This window comes from Trichechus manatus, unplaced genomic scaffold (assembly GCF_000243295.1).
Source record: "Trichechus manatus latirostris isolate Lorelei unplaced genomic scaffold, TriManLat1.0 scaffold00001, whole genome shotgun sequence".
NCBI lineage: Eukaryota > Metazoa > Chordata > Mammalia > Sirenia > Trichechidae > Trichechus > Trichechus manatus.
The window spans coordinates 21,630,336-21,653,894 of NW_004443937.1; the positions used below are offsets into that span (position 1 = coordinate 21,630,336).

Below are 23,559 nucleotides of genomic sequence, written 5' to 3' on the forward strand. Positions count from 1 at the left end.
CCTCAGAGGGGCTCAGCTCCTGGCAGGCACACTGATTGTTTCCCTCAACTCCTGTTATCATTGTTCTCTGGCCTGGACTAGGCTGCGGGTTCTGATTCCAGGCTGGTAGTGGGGGTCTCAGGCTTCCCATTTGGGGATGAGTGTAGCCCACACAACTGAGCTGAACTCAGCCCATCTTTCAGAGGCCCCAGCATCTAATAGCTACAGCTCCCAGTATCCTCATATCCCCCACAATCCTAGCCTTTGCCCCAGATCTCAGGAGCCCCAAAGCAGGACTTTCTCCCAAGTACCTCGCCAATTTCTGTGCTGGGCTGAGCTCCAAGAAGTGAATTCGCCTCAGAGCTTAAAGTCAGCCTGACCCTGTGGTTGGGCTGAGACGAGGGTGCTCAGGGCCAGGCTGGACACCTACACCTCTAGGACAGCAGTTCCTGGGCCCAGATGAAGGGACACAGGAAGAGCAAGCAGTCTGCAGCATCTCCCCAATCCTGCTCCTGTTCTGTCCCCTGCCATGGTATTGGCCAGATATGGGAAGTGACTGACAGGGAGTTGGCAGGGGAGTCCTGAATGGCTAGTTGGAGGTGGGGATTAGTCAAGTCTTGTTCATTCCACCTGCTCAGTGGGTCCCCTCCTCTCTATGCCCACTGTTCCTGTCTGAACCCAAGGCCTCATCAGTTCCTACCTGGACTCGTGCAGTAGCTTTCAGCCCTACCACCTGCAACCTATCCTCCACATGACCCCAAAGGATCTTTGCAAAATGTGTGGCCCTCTTCCTCACTCTCCTGCTTCAAATCTTTGACGGTTCTCCATGGCCTAGGGATCAAAGACCACACTTCAAAATCCGGCATTCAAGGCCCTTTCCAATGCCACCACCCCTGCCTGCCTCTCCTGACTTGTCTTCCAATTCCCCCAGGGCCCCCAGCTGCAGCTACACCAGGCTTTTCATAAACCATGAATGTATTTGGCATTTTCATGCCTCTATGCTTCTACATATTGCTCCTACTTTCTAGAATGCTCTTACTGCATCTCTGTCAAACTCTTACATAACCTCCAAGACCCACCTCTACTATCCCATTCTCTGTGAAGCCCGCACTCCAGCTGTATCCCACCCTGGATCTCTTCCCTGGGATCAATAGGAGATTTGGCTATATCCTACTAAGGAATTTTCCAGCTCTGTCTGTGCGTCTAGAGTCCAGAGGGATAACGAGGATGTTTAGAATAGGAAAATAAGTGGGAGAGGAAGTCCAAAGTCTGCCTGAATTTCTCAATGATAAGGGCTGGAGGGAGCTGCCCTGGCACTGGCTCCCAAAGAGCAATGGTTGACCAAATGGCCCAAGGCAAAGTCATGGAGAGAAAATGATGTAGTCCAGACCTGTGGCCTGAGATCTGGGTTCTATCTGGGCTTGACATGGGAATGTGCATTTGCTAGATGACCTTGGGTCCTTCACTGCCCCTTTCTGGGTCTCCGTTTCCTCTATCCCTCCTCCAGATAGGGTCCACCACTCAACTAAATTGTGGTGAGGGCAAGGCTAATTCTCCAGATCACCCCTACTTTATTTAGAGACACCCCAGGCCTCCGGGTTACCCTGTGGGCTCTTCCGCTCTCTTCTAACGTCTCTCAGGAAGAGCTCTGTGGCTGTGCTGCTGGCGGAGCAGTGTTAGGTAGAAAAGTTGACCCAACACCCTTCTGCCCTCAGACAGTGGCAGGCAGAAGGTGCCAGAAACCCTGTGGTGCCCATAGTGATTGGGAAAGAAGTATCTCTTGGTAAATCACACAGTCACAGCCCTGGCTTAATTGGTCCCAGCAAGTGATGGCATCCATTGTCCTGTCCTCAGAGGACAGGCTGAACTGTTGGTTACTAGGACAGAAAACTCAACTAGCTGAAGCCATTAAAGAAGGTATTGACTCATGTTGCTGGAAGCAGACTGGCTTCGGGCACAGCTGCATTCAGAGGCTCAGTGTCAAGAGGACTCAGTTTTTCTCCATCTCTCTATTCTGCCTTCAGCTGTGTGGCCTTCATCATTGTGTTCCATTTGTTAACCAAATGGCAGCGGTAGCTCCAGCCCCTGAATCCTTTGAGATTTCCAGTCCTCAAAGGGAAAAAGCAAATCTACTTGCCTAATTGCTTAATTCAAAGTCCCAGGAGTGAGTCTCCTGGCTCTGAGTAGCCTGAGTTAGGCCATGTCTCAAGCACTGCAGCCAAGAATGGTCTGACTGGCTCAAGTCTTGGTCACTTGTGAATCCCTTAGAAGAGGGTTTATTAGGAATCCATGAAGTGAGAGTGAGGAAGGGTGTGGTTTCCCAGATAGAAAAAAGGACATGGGCACCAGAGGAGGGTAAAGAATTCTGGAAAGTAGAAACAACAAATGCCCACTACTATCCATCCTGCTTTGACATTGCAGTGTGATGGGAGGTGACAATGGGCAGGAGAAGGAGATGAGGCTAAAAAGGGGCAAGAAGGTAGGACATCCTGTGGGGTAACAGGAAGGTACCATGGGGAGAAGCATGCTCCAAGGCAATCAAGATAGACCAATGGTGGGCCACAAGCTGGGGGTGGCCAGCCCCTTAGTTTTTCTTCCAGAGTCCACCTCTAGGATCTATCTGGCCACCTCTTTCCCCATACCTGAGCAGGATAAGCCATCCATAGATCCCTGAAGATAGGGCATCTCAAGCATTTCAGCCTGAGTAACCCTATGGGGAAGAAGGGAAGCACATGAGCCCAAAAAGGAACCACAGAGTCTTAGTTATATAGTGCTGCTATAACAGAAATATCACAACTGGGTGGCTTTAAATTTATTTTCTCACAGTTTAGGAGGTTAGCCGTCCGAATTCAGGGCGCTGGCTCTAGGGAAGCCTTTCTCTCTCTGTCGGCTCTGGGGGAAGGTTCTTGTCTCTTCAGCTTCTATTCCTTTGCTCCTTGGTGATCTTCATGCAGTGTGGCATTTATCTTCCTCCATCTCTGCTCACTTGCTTGCTTGTTTAATCTCTTCTATATCTTGAAAGAGATTGATTTAAGACACACGCTACACTTATACTGTCTCATTAACATAACAAAAAAATTCCCAAATGGGGTTATAACCACAGGTATACGGGTTAGGATTTACAACACCATTTGCAGGGGGACATAGTTCAATCCATAACATATAAGGACAAGTTTCCTTTAAATCTCATAGTTTTTCTTTTAAACCATCATTGCAAATACTGTATCCTGTTCCATAATAGATCTGTGTTACTTTCAATATGCCAAGTTTTAATGACTTACCAGCTAACGTTTTTACCCCAATTGGCTGATAAAGTTGACAGTCCAATGGAACCTCAGGTTCACTGTGTGGCTTCCAGGCCCATGGTGCTGGGAGAGTGAGAGCTGGATGCTGGGGCATTCTGGAAGGCATGCTGGACAAGGAGTCCTGCCCTGGGACCTGGGCTGGGTCAGCCTTGGCACTTAGCTTCAGATGGGAAAGTTGGACTGTGGTGACCTCTTTGACAGTAAGCTCCACCAAAGCTCCCAAGAAGGGATGAGGGGGCTGATGAAGTGGAAGGGACTCAGTTGTGTGGCCGGCTTTTTGGGCGCTGAGTTATCCAGTCTAAGCTTGGATACCCACCCTCCTCCCACAGCATGGAGTGCTCACTGCCACCTGGGACGTATATCCCTCAATGGCGTCAATTTACTTAAAACAATGGTCAAAGTCACCTGCTTGGTACCTGCAGGCCAGGCAGGGACCCCCTTAAAGGAAGGAAATAGGGGAAGCCCTCCACCTGCACTCTCCCCATAACCCCACTGCAAGAAGCCTTTTGAGTCAGTAGGGGAGGTGGCTGAGGCCCATTTGGCCTACAAGGAAACTGAGGCCCAGGGACGTAGGACGTTGTCCCTGGGTGGGAGAAGCAAGTCGGGGGAGACACTGAGAATCTCTTATTCTGAGGTGGTCTTAGGGACCACCCTCTTGGGGACTGTGGCATTTTCCCACCTAAACTGGTGTGAGGTTGCCAGGGGCAGCAGCCACTTCCCTGAGACCAAAGACCCAGGCAGAACCTGCCACCAGCCCAGTGGTTCTTCTATGGAGGCTTCCACCTGCCTTCCCCACCCAACAGTTCCCAAGACCTGTTTTTGTCTGGCTTTCTCTGGACGGCCATTACCCCTACTCACATGTCTGCCCCAATGCCAACTTCCCCTGGCACACCTGGTATGGCCCCAACCTGATCCCTGGCCAGGGCACAGGGGAGGGGAGGAGAGAAACTTGGGCCTTCCCATCCTTTCCCCTACCTCCTGGAGGGAGAGGAGGCCTGGTGATCCTAGATGGGCCTCTTTGACTTCCTTCAACCTACCCCTGCCCCATTAGACCTGGTATAACTTGAACTGTTCAGAAGCTAACAAGGAAGCAGGTACAGTCTGGGCAAGAAGGACCAGAAGGGTGAGCCCCTTTCCCAGCCTGGTGATGCAGAGGACCGAGCACAGGCTTCTAGAATGGGGACAGAGGCTATGAAATACAGCTAGACTCCTGGACTCCTTCTAGGCCTGGCCCTAGGAACTAGAGGATGGGGTCCAACTCCTTACAACAAGGTAGTACTAGCTGGACCCCACCCATCTAGGGAGACTGAGTTGGGATGGAGGACTCTCAACCCAAGCTAGAGAGAATGGTAGACTCCAGTGTGCCAGCTCTAGGCTCTAAGGAGATGCCCTCTTACCTCTGTCCAGGGTCTCACCAACCATAAAGAGACAAAGTAGTTATAGCCACAGCACTGTTGGGGGAGCCATCTGGCTTTCCCAGTTTCTCTCGGCATTTGGTGGCTCACCAAGAAACCATGACAGAGTCCTCAAGGTAAAACCAGCCTTGGGGACAACAGTTTTGGGTCAGACCTGGGTCAGGGTCAAGGTTCAGTCTGGGGCTAGGATTAGAATTCAGTTTGTGGTTGGGATTGAGACTCAGTTTGAGGGTGGGTCAGGGCTCAGTCTGGGGATGGGATTGGGAATCAGTCTGAGGGTGTGGTGGGGCTCAGTTTTAGGGTGGGGTTGGGGCTCAGTCTGGGGGGCGGGGAGGGGACTCAGTCTGAGGGGTGGAATTGGGATTTATTCTGAGGGTGGGGTTAGGGCTCCGTCTGGGTTTGAGGGCAGGGCTCAGTCTAGGGCCGGGACCGTGGCTCAGTTGGAATTTGGAACCTGCTTGACCCCATGCTCCTGGAGTCTGTGTACAAGAGGCAGGCCTTGAAGGAGGCTGATGGTTCTCCTCCCATCTCTGTCCCCAGGGTGGCCAGGCAGCCGGGCTACAGCGAAAGGAGTGCATGTTTCTGCAGAAGATCGAGATGGACCACAAGCAGTGCCTACAGGACGCCCAGCTGGAGAATGAGACAGCAGGTGATGTCCCCAGGCTGAGCCCTGTGGGAAGAGAGGAGCTGCAGGCCCCCAGTGACCCCATTTTTCCTCACATCGTGGAACCAGATCCAAGTTACATTCATTCCACATTTGTTGGAGGGGGGCCACAGGGAGGAGAGAACCTGGGTGATGAGGACAGGATGCTGGGAGAAATAGGGAAAGTCAGATGGAATAAGGACGGGCTTAACATGTTCCCATGTTCCCATGGCCTATCCCAGGTCTGGGGAGCTCCCAGTCATTACCTAAAGGAAGCATACTAAATTCGGGTTCTGAAAAGTGGCTGGAGCCAACTCTGCCTTTGGGGATCCCTATCCTCTTGGCCAGGAAAAGTAAGGATGATGTGGATGGTTACCAGCCCACACAGGGTGGGAAGGCCTAGGGTGCTGCTGCAGAGTGGGGGCCTATGGACAATGAAGGCAGTTCATAGAGAAGTTGGGGCAGCTCACTGGTGGGAATACTCCTGGGCCAGCTTTCTCAGCCCCTGAGCTTAGCTGGAGCTGAGGTGGGAAGAACTGGCCTTAAGCTGCCACATTCTGGAATTAGACCATTGCACTGTGTTAGGATCTCAGAGGGAGAGCAGGGGACATTTTGTGACAGCATGTGACACCACGAGGACCACATGGAAGCTCAGAGCCATCTTGGCAGTCTAGAGAGAGAAGAGACACCGAGCTAGCCTGTGCAGGTCTGGAATACTCATCACCATGGGAGCAAGCCTAATCCTCCATCACAACCCGAGGCTCTGCCAATTACTGTGACCCCAGAGAACTGGTAGTGACACCAAACACACAAGCAGCTAGGACACACAGGTGCACACCAGCCACCCCATCCCAACCCACCCTCAGCAGGCAGATGAGCCATCAGCCCATTATCCTGCTAATTAGACAAGCCAAGGTCAGACCGAGAGGCTGAGCCTGTGGGAACATGGGGAGGTCTGGGAGAGCTCCCAGCTGGCTGTGTGAAGGGTGTGCCTGGGGCACCCTGAGGTTGTGACTGCCCATTGGCTCAGACTTGGTGGGGCCATCAGGCCAGATAACATGTACCCTCTACTCTTCACTGCCCACACCCCACCCCATGTGCCCAGCACCTTGCTCAGCAGCCCTGGGGTGAAAATAGGAGGAGTTAACAGAGGACTTCCTTCCAAAGGTGGCGCTTGAGCCAGACTTGGAAGTGTGGGCAGGGTTTCGAGAGGCAGAGAGGCTGGAAAGGTGGGGGCTCTGAGGCAGGTTGCATGGGGAGCAGGGAGGAGTGTCAGGTTCAGGGCTCACTAAGGGGAAGGGATGGGGCTGGCACATAGGGCTGGAGACTGTGAAGTGGCTGTTCTGGCTCTGGGCCTCCCTCCCAAGTCATCTCCCCAGGCTCTAAGCTTAATTTATATAACAGCCTTGCTCTTCCCAAGAGTGTCTTTGTGTCTTCCCTGCCCCCACCCCACCACCACCTTTCTGAGACTGGAGTTTATGTAACCCCTCCCTGTCCCTCCTTTTTGGCCCCCGGCACCCAGTCTCTCTGCCTCCTGCCCCTTAAGTATCTGTGTGTAGCCTCAGGGACAGGTTTCACCCCGCCCCCCCAGGTCTCAAGAAGGGATGGCCCCCTGACTCTTGGAGGCCAGAGACTGAGGTCTGGGGTGACTGGACTGCCTGTTGTGTATGCACCCCACCCCCACCCCAGCAGGTCAGAGAGGCAGGGCCAGGCTGCAGGCAGGCCCCACCAGCAGCCCAGAGAGGCCCAGACCCCAGACTCTAGGCCCCACTGCAGCACCTCCCAGGCCCAGAGGGCAGGCCACCCTCGTGATCCTGGTGAGGTCATTGCTGGCGCAGGGTGTCTGTTGGGTGCCAACACGCTGTCACCAGGCAGCCGACTTGGGATCCAGGCGGGGGCAGGTCTAAGGGCTATGGGTCTGCCCATGACCTTGATAAGGCCCTGTGTGTGTTCATGTACAACCAGGTGTGTGCTCCTGGTCCCTGTCTGGATGGGGCAATGTCTGTGTCTCTGGGGTCTGTAGCTCTGTGTCTGATTCTGGGTGTCTCTGTGTGTCTCGGTGTGTGTGTCTAAGCGGAGACATGCTTCGATGTGTCTACCTAGTGAGCTGTGTCACTGTTTGTGAGCCTGTGTGTGTTTGTATGTGTGTGTCGGGCGAATGTCTATGTCTGTCTTTGCATGCCCAAACGTGTCTGTCTGTATGTTTATGAGTTGTGTGTCTCTCTGTGCCTGTGTTTGCTGGGCACTGTGACTTTTTCTTGCCAGGTAAGCGTACATGTGTGCATGTGTGTCTAAGGTTCCTTTTGCCTGGGCATGCGTGTCAGTGTGTGTATCTCTGTGTACATACAAGTCTATAAAAATGACACAGCAGAGCCCCCCACCCGAGGTTCCGTCCAGGTTGGGCTTTCGTGTTGGGGCTGCTGCCCCTGGCGGGCACACAAAGCCAGCCTGGGCCCTGTGACTCTGTGGGCTGGCTAACGTTTGTGATGGGGCCTGTGGGGCCTCCCTGGACAGCACACAGGGAATACTCCCAGGGCCCAGGGCCCAGGCTAGGACAACACACCCTCCAGGTGCCAAGGCCTTCCAGGGCTCTCATCCCCTCCTCAGCTTCCTGCTGCCTCGGCAAACCAGCCCCATCTTGCCTCCTGCAGGGGGATTCCCTGACTGCTGGCCCCCATACTGACCGCTTTTCCCTGGCCCCCTGCCCTGCTTGCTGCCCTGTGGTCCAGCAGCTGCTGCCAGCCCAGCATCAGTTGCACTGAGTCCCAAGAGCAGGGTCCGTCTCCCTTTCCTCTTTCCTACCTCTGGTGAAGCTAAGCTCAGAACTGGGGACCCATTTCCTAATCCACCCCCTGGCCTGTGCTGGCAGCTGGAGGTTCACAGAGAGCCCAGCGTCTACAGGGACCAGACACAGTAGCTGTCCCAGAAAGCAGGTTGTGCCCCACTCTGTCAGAGAAGGGTAAACAAAGTCCAGCAGCAGCAGCAAAATTCCCAGAGAAATGAGACAGCCCTTCAGAGCAGGAAGAGTGGGAAAGGCTTGCTGGAGAGGGAGCGTGTGAACAGGTTGTACACTCACCAGCAAAGTGGCCTTGGGCGGGTCACCTGACCTCTCCGTGCCTCAGTTTCCTCATCTGGAAAATGAGAGGGTTAAATAAGTGATTCGTTTAAAGAGGTTAGAACTGTGCCTGGCACAAGGCCTACCTACGAGGGCTACGTGAGGGCTTGCTGATTTTATTAACAGGGCCTTGAACCCTGAGCAGATTCAACTGGCCTCTGCTGAGGCTGGCACAGGAATGAGGGGGGACTGACACCAGTGAGGCCACAGGAGCCCTCAGGACAGGTTGGGGCAAAAGAGGTTGGCGTCCCCGAGGAAGGGAGTCTGTGCTCTCTGGTTGGGCCCCGGGGATCCAGGTGTCCAGCATGAAGCCCCAGATCCCAGATGGCTGCTGCAGTCTCGGAAGGTACCCCTCCCTGCTGCTAGCCCACCCACTACTCAGAGTCCCGCCACTCTTCTCTAATGGGGACATCCCTCCACCTCCTCCTCTTCCCAGGCCCCCTTCCTGGGAACTTGTGAGACTTCGGACCTGGGCTGGGCTGGGCTGGGCCGGCTGGCGTTGACTTTGGCTCAGGTGTTGGATTTTCTGAGCAAACCTATGGGACTGGCAGGATTGCAAAGAGACAATTAAACCTGCCTCAGGGAAGAGAGTCTGAAATAGCTGTAGTCCCTCAGGGGCACCTGGCCCCTGAACAGGCAAATCCAGGGCATTTGCATCTGCCTATTAAAGCAGACCCCTGAGACCTACAATGCACCCTTCACCAGCCAGGCCACCGCAGGGCTAATAGCTATATGGAGGACAAGGCAGCCTGCCATGTGTATGGGGGGCGGGGAGCACCTCTGAACTCCTTCCCTGACATCCTTCCCAAATCACAATTCCCAATCTAGCTGAGTTGGGGTATCTGGTGCTTTGTGAGTTTTATGAAGATTGCTCAAGAACTAGTCCAACCTCAATACAACCATCACCTCATATACCCAGCACCTCCTTTTATAACAAATATTTTCTAATGCCTCCTTTACTATCCTAAAATAAAATTCAGGATATACACATTCAGTTAAAAAAAAAAAAAAAAAGTTGTTCTAGCTGTAATGTAAAGGGAAAAATGGAAAGCAATTTATAATAAAATACTATGTACATGTTCAGGCACAAATGCAATAGAAGATAAGACGTAGGCTGAAGGTTGTACCTATAACTGTATACTGGGAAGGTGAGAGCTGTAAAGGCAAATTAAGATATATAGGTAGTTGTTTCACTGGTGACTCAAATATCACAGACAGAATTGCTGTCGGTAACACGATGTTCCAAAACATTGAACAACTCTTTATGAAGTTCAGAACAAAACAAAGTACGATGTTCTCCACCTTTACTCAGTAATTGTATTCCTGGATAACTCCATGTATGTTAAATCTGCACAGTGAGTACCTTATGTTATATGTAAACGTCCCTGGGTGGTGCAAACAGCTTGCACTTGATTACTAACCTAAAAGTTGGCGGTTTGAAGCTGCCCAGCTGTGCCACGGAAGAAAGGACTGGCAATCTGCTTCCGTAAAGATTAACCAAAAACCAAGCCCGTTACCATCGAGTCAATTCCAACTCATAGCGACCCTAAAGATTATAGCCAAGAAAATCCTGTGGAACAGTTCCACTCTGTAACACGTGGGGTCACTATGAGTTGACATTGACTCAACGGCAACAGGTTTGGCTTTTTGGGGTTTTGGTTATGTGTAAAATGGAGTAAGAGTCTAGGCTCTGGCCATTACAAAAGGGTTTCACCTACACAAATGTCCAGTGGCTCATTTGAAAGTCATGCGGAACATGAGACAATTCATTGTGCAAGACCATCCAGGATGCCTACCCGGCATCCCTGGTGCACGCCCATCAAATGCCAGGTGAGGCCCTCCAATCACTGGAACAGACAAAACCCCAACACTGCTTGCAACACCCCCGGGGGCGGTCTGTCGCTCACTGAGGACCAGGGAGCTAGAGCCATGCCTTCCCTGTTAGGCTAGGGCTGTGCCTCCCCCCTCAGACTGGAGGCTCCTCCAAGCTGAATGCTGGATTCCCCCAGCCTGGCAGGAGAAGGAGGAGAGTGAGTGGCTTACTGTGGGCTCACCAGGCTGGAGGCACCTGGTGATCATGCTGACCCATGTGTCCTCTGTCTTCACCCCACAGGCTGCAGCAAGATGTGGGACAACCTCACCTGCTGGCCGGCCACCCCTCGGGGCCAGGTGGTCGTCTTGGACTGTCCCCTTATCTTCACGCTCTTTTCTTCCAGTCAAGGTAAGAGCCATGGGTGAAGGGAAGGAGCAGGGGCGGTGTGAGTGGGGCCGCTGGGAGGTAGGGAGTACTTAGCTCTGAGGGGAGTGGGAAGGCAAAGGAGTGTAGCCAATGCGGGTTGGAGCAATCAGGGGTGCCCTGGTAGAGGCGATAATAACATTGGGTCTTTGAAGAACTTGTGAGATTTGATTAGCTCTTCAGGTAGAGATGAGTGCGTGGGAAAGGCTCACTAAATATCTGCTCAACAATTGATAACTGATTGACTGGCAGGCACTCAATTAAATTATGGCTCCCATGTTCCTGTTGTCCTGGACTGGTCATGATTCCGTATTTGCTGCTTGGACCTGATGATCTTTTGGCTTCTGTGAAACTGTCGCAGGGCTTTGCTTGCACACTTGTCATGTTCTGCTTAAATGAATGTCCAAATATAAGGCAGAAAAAAGAAGGTGAAGCCTCTTTAGAAAGTGGGCTTTCTTGCTCTTGAGTAATTAAGGAGGCTTACTGATAATATGCTTTCAGTCCTCCTTTCATTTAGTGGGAGCCCTGGTGGCACGGTAGTTAACAGCTCAGCTGCTAACCAAAAAGTCAGCAGTTCAAATCCACCAGCTGCTCCTTGGAAACCCTATGGGGCAGTTCTGCTCTGTCCTACGAGTCAGAGTTGACTCGAAGGCAACGGGTTTTTGTTTATTTAGTGAATATTTATTGAGCACCTGTCAGTGTGCTGGACACTGTGATAGATAAAGCACTGCGGGAATGGGGGACAACCCCGCCCCCCCCGTCTGCCCTCACGGAGCTAACGTTTTAGTTGGGAAGACGTTCAGCAAGAAAACAAGCAGATATATTATCATAAATAGCAAGAAGTGCTGGGAGGAGAATACTGGGGGACTACGTAAGTAAGGCAGGTGTTCACGAACAATCTCTGAGGAAGTGACATTCAACGGCAATCTGAAGACCTGGGGGTAAGAAGGAGCCACAATCCCGGGGCTCCTCAAAGATGGGGAAGGGGATTGAGAGAGGGAACCAATGACCCGTGAACTAGTCATTCAGGGAAACTCAAGGCTGGTGTGGCTGGAGCAGAGAGAGCTGAGGGGTAGCCAGAGGCTAGACCACAGAGAGCCTTGAGGACAGAAGTGAGGGCTTGCGTTCTTTCTAAGTTCAGTGAGAAGCTACTGGGGGTTTAAGCAGGGACGCTGACACAGTCCAATTTAGGTTTTTGACTGATAACTCTGGTTGCTGTGAGAAGAAAAGATTCTAGAAGTACAAACAGGAAGCCACAATCACAAGGCAGTCCGGAGATGGTGATGACTGAACTAAGACAGAGACTGTGGTGGAAGAGAGAAGTGGGAGGCTTGCCTATGGAGTGGGTATGGGGTGAGCCAGGGGGACGGAGGAATCGAGCATGCCCCCCACCTAGGTCTCGGTGTGATGAGCTGGGGGAGAGGAAGGAGAAGGATTGGGATGGAGAGGACTGAGGGAGGAGCAGGATGCATGGGGAGCACTACGCAGTAGGAGGACAGGTGGGGAGGACCAAGGAAAGAGCAAGGCCTGTGGGGAGGACTAATGAGGAGCAGACATGGGATGGAGAGAGTCGAGGGAGGAGCAGGAATGGGTGAGGAGGATTGCTGAGGAGCAGAACAGATGGGAGCAAGACCTGAATGAGGATTCAGAGGGTGGGCAGAGGGTGATCAAAAAGACTGTTGGTGCTCACTCCAAGTGGTCTTCCCTTTCTGGACCTCAGTCTCCCTGTTTGTAAAGTGGGGGTGGAAGGTAGACCAAATGGTCTGTTTAGGGTGGGCAGCTTTGCCCCCCAGTGTGATGAACTGAGCCTGAAGGAAAGACCTAGATGCCCTCCCTGAGGTTTGCCATATTCCAGGTCAGTGCCCACCTAGCCCCACCCTCGTCCAGGGGAGCCTAGCACCTGGGCAGGCAGAAGATGACTCCGTCAGGCAGGTCTCATGATGTGCCCCATTGGCAGAGCCTGGCAACCAGCCTTCTCTCGGGTCCCCGAAAGCACCTGTGAATTGCGTTCCTCTCTTGTACTCTGCTAATTGCCTTCCTCCCTGATGGCTCCTCCTTCTGTCTCTGCTGGAATGTCACTGCTGGAAGCTTCTTCACTTGAGAACCTGGACTGCAGCCCACCATCTGGCTAACCTTGAGGCTGCCGGCCACAGACCCTTGAGGAAGGGGGATGGGCAATTAGACCAGGACTCTTGCACCACAGCGGGACCTGCGTAGGCCAGACTGGGCTCCCTCTGGACCAACCGTGACGTCTCCATCTCTAGGATGTTGGATCCATAATGCGCATGGCGAGCCCATAAGGTACCTTTATGGAGATGAAAAAAAGTGCCCTTTTAGTCAGGGCTGCTATTAGATGGACCCTGCTATTAGAACGGGAGAAAAATGTGGAACAGAATCTCAAATTCCTAAAAAAAAAAAAACAAAAAAAAACCCAACCTACTGGACTAGTTGAGACTAGACTAGAGGACTCCATGAGACTATTGCCCCTGAGATACTCTTTAAATCTTGAACCGAAACTAACCCCCGAGGTCACCTTGTAGCTAAATTACAAATCGGCTCAAAAAATAATGAATATCGCCTGTAAGTACTGTACTCCTTTAAAAAAATCACTTATATGAGACCAAACGGTCAATAATTACTTTAAAACAAAGATGAGAATGTAAGAAGGTCAGGGAAACTAGATTAACGGGAACAGAGCAACCAGAAGTAATGAAAATGTTCACATTGTGAAGAATGTAACCAATGTCGCTGAACAACTTGTGTAGAAATTGTTGAATGGGAATCTAAACTACTGTGTAAGCCTTCACTGAAAACACAATAAAATATTGAAAAAAAAAAAAAAAAAAGTGCCCCTTCCTCAGGTGAAGTTGATCCATTACCAGGGCCCACTTAGTGACAAGCTGACTGCAAGCTGGATCTCAGTCCCCGTTGTTCATCAGCCAGGTCCCCTGTGCAGTGAACAACCCACACAGCCATACTTGGTGAACTTAATCTCTGAAAATGATACAGAGAAATAGGAAACTGTGGGTCAGGGGCTGAAGACATGGAGGAAAGACAGTGTGTTCCATGAGCAACTAGATATTGAAGATGTGAGCAACTGAGCTTAAGTTCCAAAGAGGGAAGTTTGCAAGTGAGGGAAGTGCAGGGCAGGAATGAAGCCAACCCCAACCCCTGCCCCCTTGGGTAGCAGGACTGGGGAAGGTGTGTCATCCCCAGACACTGGAGGAGTTGAGAGAATTGGAAGGGACCTGATGCTTCAGAGAAAGCTGAAGATAAAGACTCGTGGAGGGCTACAAAGAAGTCATCTACCCGCTGGGGGGCCTGAGCTCGCTCATCAAGTTACCAAAATGTTCGTGGCAGCCTATTCTTTTAATTCGTGGTCTGCACATCTTTCATCTGTGGTATTTTTACCTTCAAATATTTAAACAGACTTTTTTTTTTTTTAAAGAATAAAAAAATAGGATAGCTATTTTCATTGGGTAAACTCAACATGGCTCATGCCATGAGCTGGAGTCTATTCAATGGCAACTAACACCACCACCAAAAAACTAAACATACAGTCTATGTTACTCACGTCTGTGGGGTCTACGAGACACCCCCACCCCTGCCACCTGCATCATGAAGCCATAAATAAGAAAGTCTTAATGCCAACCTAACAAGTTTAGTCCCCTTGCTGACAGGGCCAGGGCACCATGGACAGGAATTCAGCAGAAGAGCACCATGATCAGATCTGGGTTTTAGAACAAGCCCTTCTGCTGTCTTGGGGTGGGGAGTGGGCAGGAGAGCAGGGGAGACCCATCAGGAGGCTCCTACCTAATCTAGGGGAGATGTAATGGTGGCCCAACCTAGGAAGGTCTTATTGAGGAAAGAGAGGCTGGGACAGGACTGATGACTAGTGGGAGGATAACAATAACAAAAAAAAAAAAACCAAACCCATTGCCATCAAGTAAGCTGCCCCATAGGGTTTCCAAGGAGCGGCTGTTGGATTTGAACTGCCGACCTTTTGGTTAGCTCTTAGCCACTGTGCCACCAGGGCTCCAATAGGGGGACAGGGGGGATAAAATGACCCTTACTCTGATTTCTGGCTCCAGTCACTACCTAGTGCCTTTCAGGCAATGGAGAACCCTGGGAGGAATTGGGGGATGGACTTCGTTTTGAGATATGGTGAGTGGGAGGAGACTGGGAGAATGTGGGACTTCCCCACTAGCTCAGGGTTAAAGTTCCTTGCCCAAATCCCCCTCTACACACATAAGGCCTGCCAGTTCCCAAGCCCAGACTGGGGAGAGACTCTGGCTGCTTCTTAGGGGCCATGGTGACCACCTTTGAGCTCTCCTTGAGAGCAGTTTTCTCTGAAGCCTGGGCCACAATCCCAGGGCTTTTCTAAGAGGCTGCACGGTCCTCTGAAGATAACCTGTTACTTCCTCCTTTCCCCCACCATCCAGGGGGACCAGGGGCTCCAGACAACAGAGTGCCCCTTCAGTCACTGCTGGGACCCCAAAAAGATCTGGAGTCAGGCTGACCAGGATCTGCATCCCAGGTCTGCTGCTTCCTTGCTTCTGACCAGGGGCAAGACACCTTCTCTTAGCCTTGAGATCCCCATCTTTTAGTGGGACTAACAAAATTCTCATCTCTGGCCTAATGCATTAATGTTTGCACATCCCACATAAGGCATGTGAAGTTGCTGTGTAGACGCTGATGACCCAGGGTCACTAGCAAAGTTCATGTTGTTGTTTTGTGCCATCTAGTCGATTTCAACTCATGGTGACTCCATGTGACAGAGTAGGACGCCCCATAGGGTTTTCTAGGCTGTAATCTTTATGGAATCAGATCACCAGGTCTTTCTCCTGTAGAGCTGCTAGGTTTCTGGGTGGGTTCAAACCACCAACCTTTAGGTTAGCAGCCAACTGCTTAACTATTGCACAACCAGGGCTCCTTAGCAGAATTCATAATTAGACCAAAATCCAGTTGTTGTAGAGTCAATTCCAACTCATAGCGACCCCATGTGTGTCAGAGTAGAATTGCGCTCCATAGGGTTTCAGTGGCTGATTTTTTGGAAGTAGATCTCTAGGTCTTCCTTCTAAGGTGCCTCGGGGTGGACTTGAACCTCCAGTCTTTCAATTAGCAGCCGAGTATGTTAACAGTTTGTACCACCCAAGGACCCCATAGAGATACCAGGTGCCCACTTTGTCTGTGGGCCTGACCTCATCAAGTTCTGGTTCCTCTGGTGAATGGGGGGCTCAAAGCTTAAGACTTTACCAAAGGACTAATGGACCATAACTACCACAGCCTCCACCAGACTGAGTCCAGTACAACTAGATGGTGCCTGGCTACCACCACTGACTGCTCTGACCGGGATCACAACAGAGGATCCCGGACAGAGCTGGAGAAAAATGTAGAACAAAATTCTAACTCACAAAAAAAAGACCAGACTTACTGGCCTGACAGAGACTGGAGAAATCCTGAGAGTATGGCCCCCGGGCACCCTTTTAGCTCAGTAATGAAGTCATTCCCGAGGTTCACCCTTCAGCCAAAGATTAGACAGCCCCATAAAACAAAATGAGACTAACGGGGCACAACAGCCCAGGGACAAGGACTAGAAGGCAGGAGGGGACAGGAAAGCTGGTAATAGGGATCCCAAGGTCAAGAAGGGAGAGTGTTGACATGTCACGGGGTTGTTAACCAATGTCATAAAACAATATGTGTACTGTTAAATGAGAAACTATTTGTTCCGTAAACCTTCATCTAAAGTACAATAAAAAAAAAAAAATTAAAAAAAAAAAAAAAAGCTGAAGACTTTAGCTTCCCAGCTTCAAGGCTGGTTATTTTGGCTTTGCCCCACTTTTCTACTCAACCTATCCTGGTGGGGGCAGATTTCCAAAAGAATAAGATGTTGAGGGTAGGCGTGGCCTCAGAGTAAGCTGAGTGAACTCCTTAGAACTGGGGACAAGGCAGGGCCTGTGGCTTGGTGAAGGGTGGGTTGAAAGCTCCGAGCCAGGCCCACCCTGTAATGGTGGGAAGCCAAGGGGGCAGAGTAGGGGCAGCTGAAGACTTTGAGCCTAGCAGCCTCTTGCAGCAGTGTGGTTAGGAGATGTGGGCAGAGAAGCTGCTGCCAAGGAAGGAAATCAGGGCAGCCCAATGCCCCTTCCTGCCCTCCCCTGGGGCCATGCAGTGGAAAGAGATCCAGCCCAGGGTCAAATCTCTGTACTGCTCCTTCCTGGTTGTCCTTCCCTCTCCCACCAGCTGTCCCTTAATTCCTCATCCATAAAGTAAGGTGACAAGAACCTCTTTCAAAGGGTGACCAGGAGGATTTACAGAAATAATGAATGTGGAACCACGTGGTATGTTCCAGGTGGCAAAGTTTGGAAACTATTAAACACACATGCACAGTGACCCTCTCTGAGCTCACAGGACAGCTTGACTTCTCCTGTGGCCCTGCAACTGAACACCTGAAACAAGTCCTCAGGTCATCTCAGTGCAGGTGAGGGCCAAGGTTATGGGGAAAGAATCTGGAAGCAGACCTGCTCTACCCTGTCCTCTCTGTGTGGCTTTGGGCAAGTGACCAACCTCTTGGAGCCTCCACTTCTCAACTGTGAAATGGGGTTACCTTCCGTATCGGATGGTTGTTTTTGTTGTTGTTAGGTGCTGTCGAGTCAGTTCCAACTCATAGTGATCCTATGTACAACAGAACGAAACACTGCCCGGTCCTGTGCTATCCTCACAATCGTTGTTATGCTTGAGCCCATTGTTGCAGCCACTGTGTCAGTCCATCTCGTTGAGGGTCTTCCTCTTTTTCACTGACCCTCTACTTTACCAAGCATGATGTCCTTCTCCAGGAACTGGTCCCTCCTGATAACATGTCCGAAGTATGTGAAATATAGTCTCTCCATCTTTGCCTCTAAGGGGCATTCTGGTTGTACTTCTTCCAGGACAGATTTGTTTGTTCTTTTGGCAACCCATGGTATAGTCAATTTTCTTTGCCAATACCACAATTCAAAGGCATCAATTCTTCTTCAGTCTTCCTTATTCATTGTCCAGGTTTCGCATGCATACGAGACGATTGAAAACACCATGGCTTGGGTCAGGCGCACCTTAGTCTTCAAGGCAACATCTTTGCTTTTTAACACTTTAAAGAGGTCTTTTGCAGTAGATTTGCCCAATGCAAATGTGTCTTTTGATTTCTTGACTGCTGCTTCCACGGGTGTTGGTCGTGGATCCAAGTAAAACGAAATCCTTGACAACTTCAATCTTTTCTTCGTTTATCATGATGTTGCTTATTGGTCCAGTTGTGAGGATTTTTGTTTCCTTTATGTTGAGGTGTAATCCATACTGAAGGCTGTAGTCTTTGATCTTCATCAGTAAGTCCTTCAAGTCCTCTTCATTTTCAGCAAGGAAGGTGGTGTTGTCTGCATAACGCAGGTTGCTTATGAGTCTTCCTCCAATCCTGATGCCCTGTTATTCTTCATATAGTCCAGCTTCTCGGATTATTTGCTCAGCATACAGACCGAATAGGTATGATGAAAGGATACAACCCTGACGCACACCTTTCCTGACTTTGAACCACACAGTATCCTCTTGTTCTGTTCAAATGACTGCCTCTTGATCCATATACAGGTTCCTCATGGGCACAATTAAGTGTTCTGGAATTCCCATTCTTCACAATGTTACCCATAATTTGTTATGATCCACACAGTTGAGTGCCTTTGGATGGTAGACGAGATTAAATAAGATAATGTGCATAAAGTGCTTCGTATAGTGGTGACTCATAAAATAAGTTCTCGAAACTTGTCATGATGAAGCTGATAACGATGGTGATGAAGTTGCTGACTAGTATCGTAGTGATGATGCTAACGATGATAACAGTGATGACGGTGGTTCCAGTGAGAAGGAACTAGAAGGCAGGGCTGTTAGGACCCATCTCCTTCCTCATTTCTTCCTCGTCTCCTCTCTTTTCCTACCTTTCTCTCTCTCCCACTACTTCTTCCTCCATCTCCTTCTCTCCTCCTCCTACCCTTTCTCCTCTCTTCTTTTCCTCCCTCCTGCCCCTTTCCTCCCACTCCTTTTCTCTCCTCTTCCTTTCTTCTGCCTCCCCTCCACCCCAACAAGCCTGGAGGCCATCTTTCTCCTGGACATCTTTCTCCTGCCTCTTTAATGAGTCCTGGGATGGGGGAAGGGGGTTTTTTTCTGGCCCACCGTTGTCCATTCATCCCCTCCTCTCCCTTCAGGGAAGAGGACATCTCCCCAGGGCTGGAGAATGGGGACCTCAGTAGTACCCATCACCTCACATATCCCCTTAGCAGTCCTGTCCCTTTGCTATAGACATGCTGCCCTAGAGCCCCAGCCTCAACTTGTTTCTGCCCCAAGATCCTGCAGTGCTCTGTGGCTTGACTCTTCTTGCACACACTGCCAGGAATGCCCTGCTTCTCCATTTGATGAGAAGATCTATGCCCTTAGCAGGTGGCCTCCCCCACCTGCATCATTGGTTCTTCTCCAGCAGCACCTCTGAGCCCCACTGGGTATGGGAGGCAACCCAGGCCCAAGGCACCAGGCAGGCTGACCAAGGAGGACTGGGCAGGCCAGGCCCCACGCCCCAGCCAGAGGGCTAGTGTCTGTACCCACAGGACAAAGAAACCCATCTGTCACACCAGCTCTCAGGCATCCCATGGCCTGGGCATCTGAGAGACCAGGGTCCAGCCTCCATCTCTGACAAGGGTCAGCATTCAGCTAGAGTGTCAGGGGTCATTCTGTGACAAGGATCCAGGCTGGTCTGTGACAAAGGTCAGAGTTTATATTGCACCTGGGGTCAGGTTTGGACCATGACAAGGGGCAGGACTGAGCTGAGGAATGTGCTCTGACTCTGTCATCTGTGTCGGTGGGTCCCCTTGTGGCCCTGGAGGGGCTTCTCCCTGCCCCAGGTTCCCCCAGGATGCCCTGGGTGTTTGGTCAGGGCAGCTGGAGCCTGACAGCATCAGGGGTTGGCGGGAGTGGGGACGAGTTCTCTGACGTGCGTCAAGCAGAGACAGCCAGACCCCATGACCTACTCCAGAGACTGGCCCTGCTCCCAGTCCCAACCTCTCTCAACCGTCCCTACCCCTGCCCTCCCCCAGGCCTCAACGTGAGCCGCAGCTGCACTGAAGAGGGCTGGACACACCTGGAGCCTGGCCCCTACCCTGTTGCCTGTGGCTTCGATGACAAGGCATTGAGTTTGAATGAGGTGGGCCTCAGCACACCCCCACCTCACCCCCAGAGCGCCTTAGCCTGCTAGGTTCTTTCCACCTGTCTCCACCAAGGGATGAAGTTGCTGTCTGTGTGGGAGCCAGGATTCCTGGGGTCTGCCTTTCCCAAGCCTCCTCCCTCTCCAGGCCTGCATATCTGGGGTGGCAGAGGGGGCATTCATGAAGATGACATGTAAAATGAGGTCCCCAGAGCAACAAAAGCTGAAACAGCAGCCCCAGGCTGGGCCATCCTGCTGCCTCATGGGAGCCTCACTCTAGCCTAGAGGTGGCAGGGCAGACAGATTCCATCATGTTGTCACATCCAGAGGGGAAACAGAGGTGCAGATCCTGGAAGGAAACAGCCTCCGTTACCCAAGAGCCAGTCAGGGTCAGGGACAGGAACAAGACCTGTTGTCCTCAGTCCCAGGACGAGGATCCGCCCCCAGGGCAGGTTCAGCATAGGGGGTCTCTGTAAGGATTTGAGTCCAGGGGCTTGGTGGCTCTTGATGGGAGGCTGAAGTATAACTGGAGTTTTCTCACTGCTCTGGCGTGCAAATGCATGTGTCTGCCTACCTGTCTTTCTGTCTGTGACGGCATCTGCTCCCCCCTCAGACAGCCTTCTCAGATGGGGCTTCCACTCCTCCCAAGGAGGCAGCAATTCCCTCAGAGGCCTTTGAAGCCCGCTGGCTCCTCAGGCCCACATTCCGCTAGAGCCCTCTTAATCACTTGGCCTCTAATCAGGCAGGGCTGGGAGATGGAAAGGAGGGAGGGGCCTTGCCCCGATGTGTGACCATGAGGAGGGTACAGGGAGAAGGAGTCCAACAAGAGGCCTGTTGGGGCCCAGATTTGTCTGCCTCCCCCAGAAAGGTCAGACTGCCCCCGTCCTGCTGCCCCAAGTTCTGAGAGCCCAAAGTGGGAAACTAGCCCCACAGCGTCTTCCTTAGGCTTTTTGCATTCACTGCGTGCCTCTGCCGGCCGCACAGCGTGACGGCCTCGTGGGGATCTGCAGGGCAAGCAGTCTTCGTCCCCTAGGGTGCTTAGCCCAGAGATGGGCTGAGAACGGGCGCCGACTGGAGAATGAATGAATGAACAAATGGAACACCCGAGGTCTTCACTCTCGCACTCACTGACATATCCCTCCCGGAGGAGTAGGGAGAGGAAGTTGAATTCAACCTCTGCCCCGACCCTGGGAAGCCCCCTATCCTGTCTATAGAACCTGGGGGGATTGTCAGGGGACTGAAGAGGGCCTCTCAGCTGTTCTTGGGGGCCCTGGGCCTCAGCCTTCTCATCTACCCAAGGCAGGGATGGGAAGGCAGGGTGTGTAAGGCACCTCCCCCCTGCCCACACCCCCTAGGGGAGCCCACCCCCACCCAAGCTCCTCACCCCCCTCCTTCTAGCAGCAGCAGACATTGTTCTACAGTTCTGTGAAGACAGGCTACACCATCGGCTACAGCCTGTCCCTTGCGGCCCTTCTGATCGCCATGGCTATCCTGAGCTTGTTCAGGTGAGGACCAGCCGGAGCAACAGGTCTCAGATCCGCCCCACGTCACTCTCACCACGAAGCCAGCCTGCCTAGACATGCTCTGCCCCCTCCACTGTCGCCTGCCAGGCAGCACACTGTCCCTGCTTCAACCCCCTGCCAGGCCAGCCACCCCTGGACACGGCAGGGGGCTCAAGGGGTGCCCACAGCCTAGTCCCCCATAGGAACGGCCCTGCACAGGGAGACTGGGCACCTGGGGGCGGAGCCCGCACTGGAGATAAGGTACCAGGGATTGGGGCTGCACACGGGGATGCAGTGCCTGGGGGCGGGGTCCACGTTTTGGGATTGGACCCCCTTCGGGGCAGGGCTTGCACTCGGAGCCCACATCCTGCCCCGCCCCCACCCTTGCTTAGAGCTCTGGACAGTGTTAGTTTGGGTGGCAGCGTGGGGGTCCAAGGCCCCTTCGGCCTTCCAGACCTGCCCGCCCTGCGCAGGAAGCTCCACTGCACCCGGAACTACATCCACATGCACCTCTTCATGTCCTTCATCCTGAGGGCTACCGCTGTCTTCATCAAAGACTTGGCCCTCTTCGACAGCGACAGCGGGGAGTCAGACCACTGCTCTGTAGGATCGGTGAGGACCCCCGCCCGGACCACCTCCCTTGGTGTCGCCTTCTCTCACCCGACTCTCCCTTTTCTCTCCGTCTCCCCCTCTCTCCTCCCCTTCTCCCTCTTCCCCTCCCTCCCTCTTCCTCTCTTCCTTCCTCCCCTTTTCCCTTCCTCTTTCTTCCTTTTCTCTCTTTACCACTTCTTTCTGTCCCCAAGGGTGGCCAAACCCCCACTGACCCCTCCCAGCAGCTGCTCAAATCCCACTCCCTCCCTAGTGGCAGGAGATGCTGCCTGGCCATCAGGGAGCCCACAGACCTGCCCCTGCCAATTTCTCTTCTGGTGGCAAATGGAACATGTCATAGCCAGAGCCCAGAGCCCCCCACCCCACCTCTGTTGCTAACTTCTCATATAACCTTGGGGAACTCCCTGACTTAGTTCCCCCAACTGTGCAAAGACTTCCAAGATTGGGTGCAACCCTGCCCTTTTCCATTTGCATACCCAGGGCTCTGCTCACCCTGTCAGCCTTCCTGCTCCTCTTCCTCTCCCCTTGCCCTCTGCAGTAGTTAAACACACACAGACACACACATGCAGCCCTCCTCTCTGTTCTTCCCCTGCCGTCAGTCCAGTCTGGGCCTTCCTAGGAAACGGAGGTTAAGCGAACTTCTGATGAATTCACTCTCTGTCACTAAGTGGTCCATCTCCAAGTGATTCTGAGCTCAGGGCCCCCTCACTGAGTGCCCCCAGGTTCCAGCTCCTATCCCAAACTAGGGCCAGAGACTAGCCCTGGCTCCCACCCGTTCCTTGTAGTCAATGACTCATTGACCATCCCCAGTGGCCCCAGAGGCAGTGCATTGTTTCAGAAGTCAGCAGTACCTTCTTCCAAGAGAGTGAACCTATGATAGTGGAACCTCAAGCATCTCAACAAGGGGGAGAGGGAACCCAGCAAAGCAACCTTGGCCATTCCCACAGCTCCTCAGAGGATCTGGTCCAGGATCTGGGGGCCAAATCAGACAGGTGGTGTATGAGCCCCAGAGCCTAGAAGCAGCCTCCAGACTCCAGTGCACTTTGTTAAGAATAATCATGGAGACTAGCTTCCTGATTCATTAGCAGCTCTGTGAAGCTTTTCTAAGGCAAGGAGAAAGCACAGATAATTGGCCTGTTAAAGAACTGAGCTATTCTTGTGAAGCAAGTTGGGGGAGGGAAAGGCAAAAAAAATGCCTGTATCTGGAGACACTGAAGTGCAACCTGAGGAAGTCCTTTCCAGTCATAGGAAGGGTAGAGCAGGCTGCTCTCTGAGGATGTTTCTAAGCCAAGGGCACAGGAAGGAAGGGTGGGAACCCATGTTCTGGGTAGAGGAATGAATGAAAGCTAGAAGCTTCACGGAGGAGGGTGACTTTAAGCCCCGGCTCACAAGCATCTGAGTTTGATCTGAAATGAAAGACTGTTTTTGAGAGGGCACAAAAGGACCCAGAAGAATTTCCAATCATGCCAGGTGGGCCACCCAGAGCCGCTGGATTGCCCTACTCAGGGGTCTCCCTGACTCCTCTGTCATCCTCATCTACTCTT

The 23,559-nt window shown here is 52.2% G+C and overlaps 1 protein-coding gene across 2 annotated transcripts in view; it reads left to right on the forward strand.

The window, feature by feature from the left end:
* Positions 1-23,559, forward strand: part of VIPR1 (vasoactive intestinal peptide receptor 1) — a 36,927-nt gene that overhangs the window by 6,038 nt on the left and 7,330 nt on the right. Inside the window, exons 2-6 of one of the 2 annotated variants that reach the window (XM_004368425.3) lie at positions 5,240-5,348; positions 10,571-10,678; positions 19,798-19,904; positions 21,306-21,409; positions 21,880-22,018. In XM_004368425.3, the coding sequence (XP_004368482.1) occupies positions 5,240-5,348; positions 10,571-10,678; positions 19,798-19,904; positions 21,306-21,409; positions 21,880-22,018 (567 nt within the window). The remainder of the gene's footprint in view (positions 1-5,239; positions 5,349-10,570; positions 10,679-19,797; positions 19,905-21,305; positions 21,410-21,879; positions 22,019-23,559) is intronic. The other variant, XM_004368426.1, reaches the window with a different exon arrangement.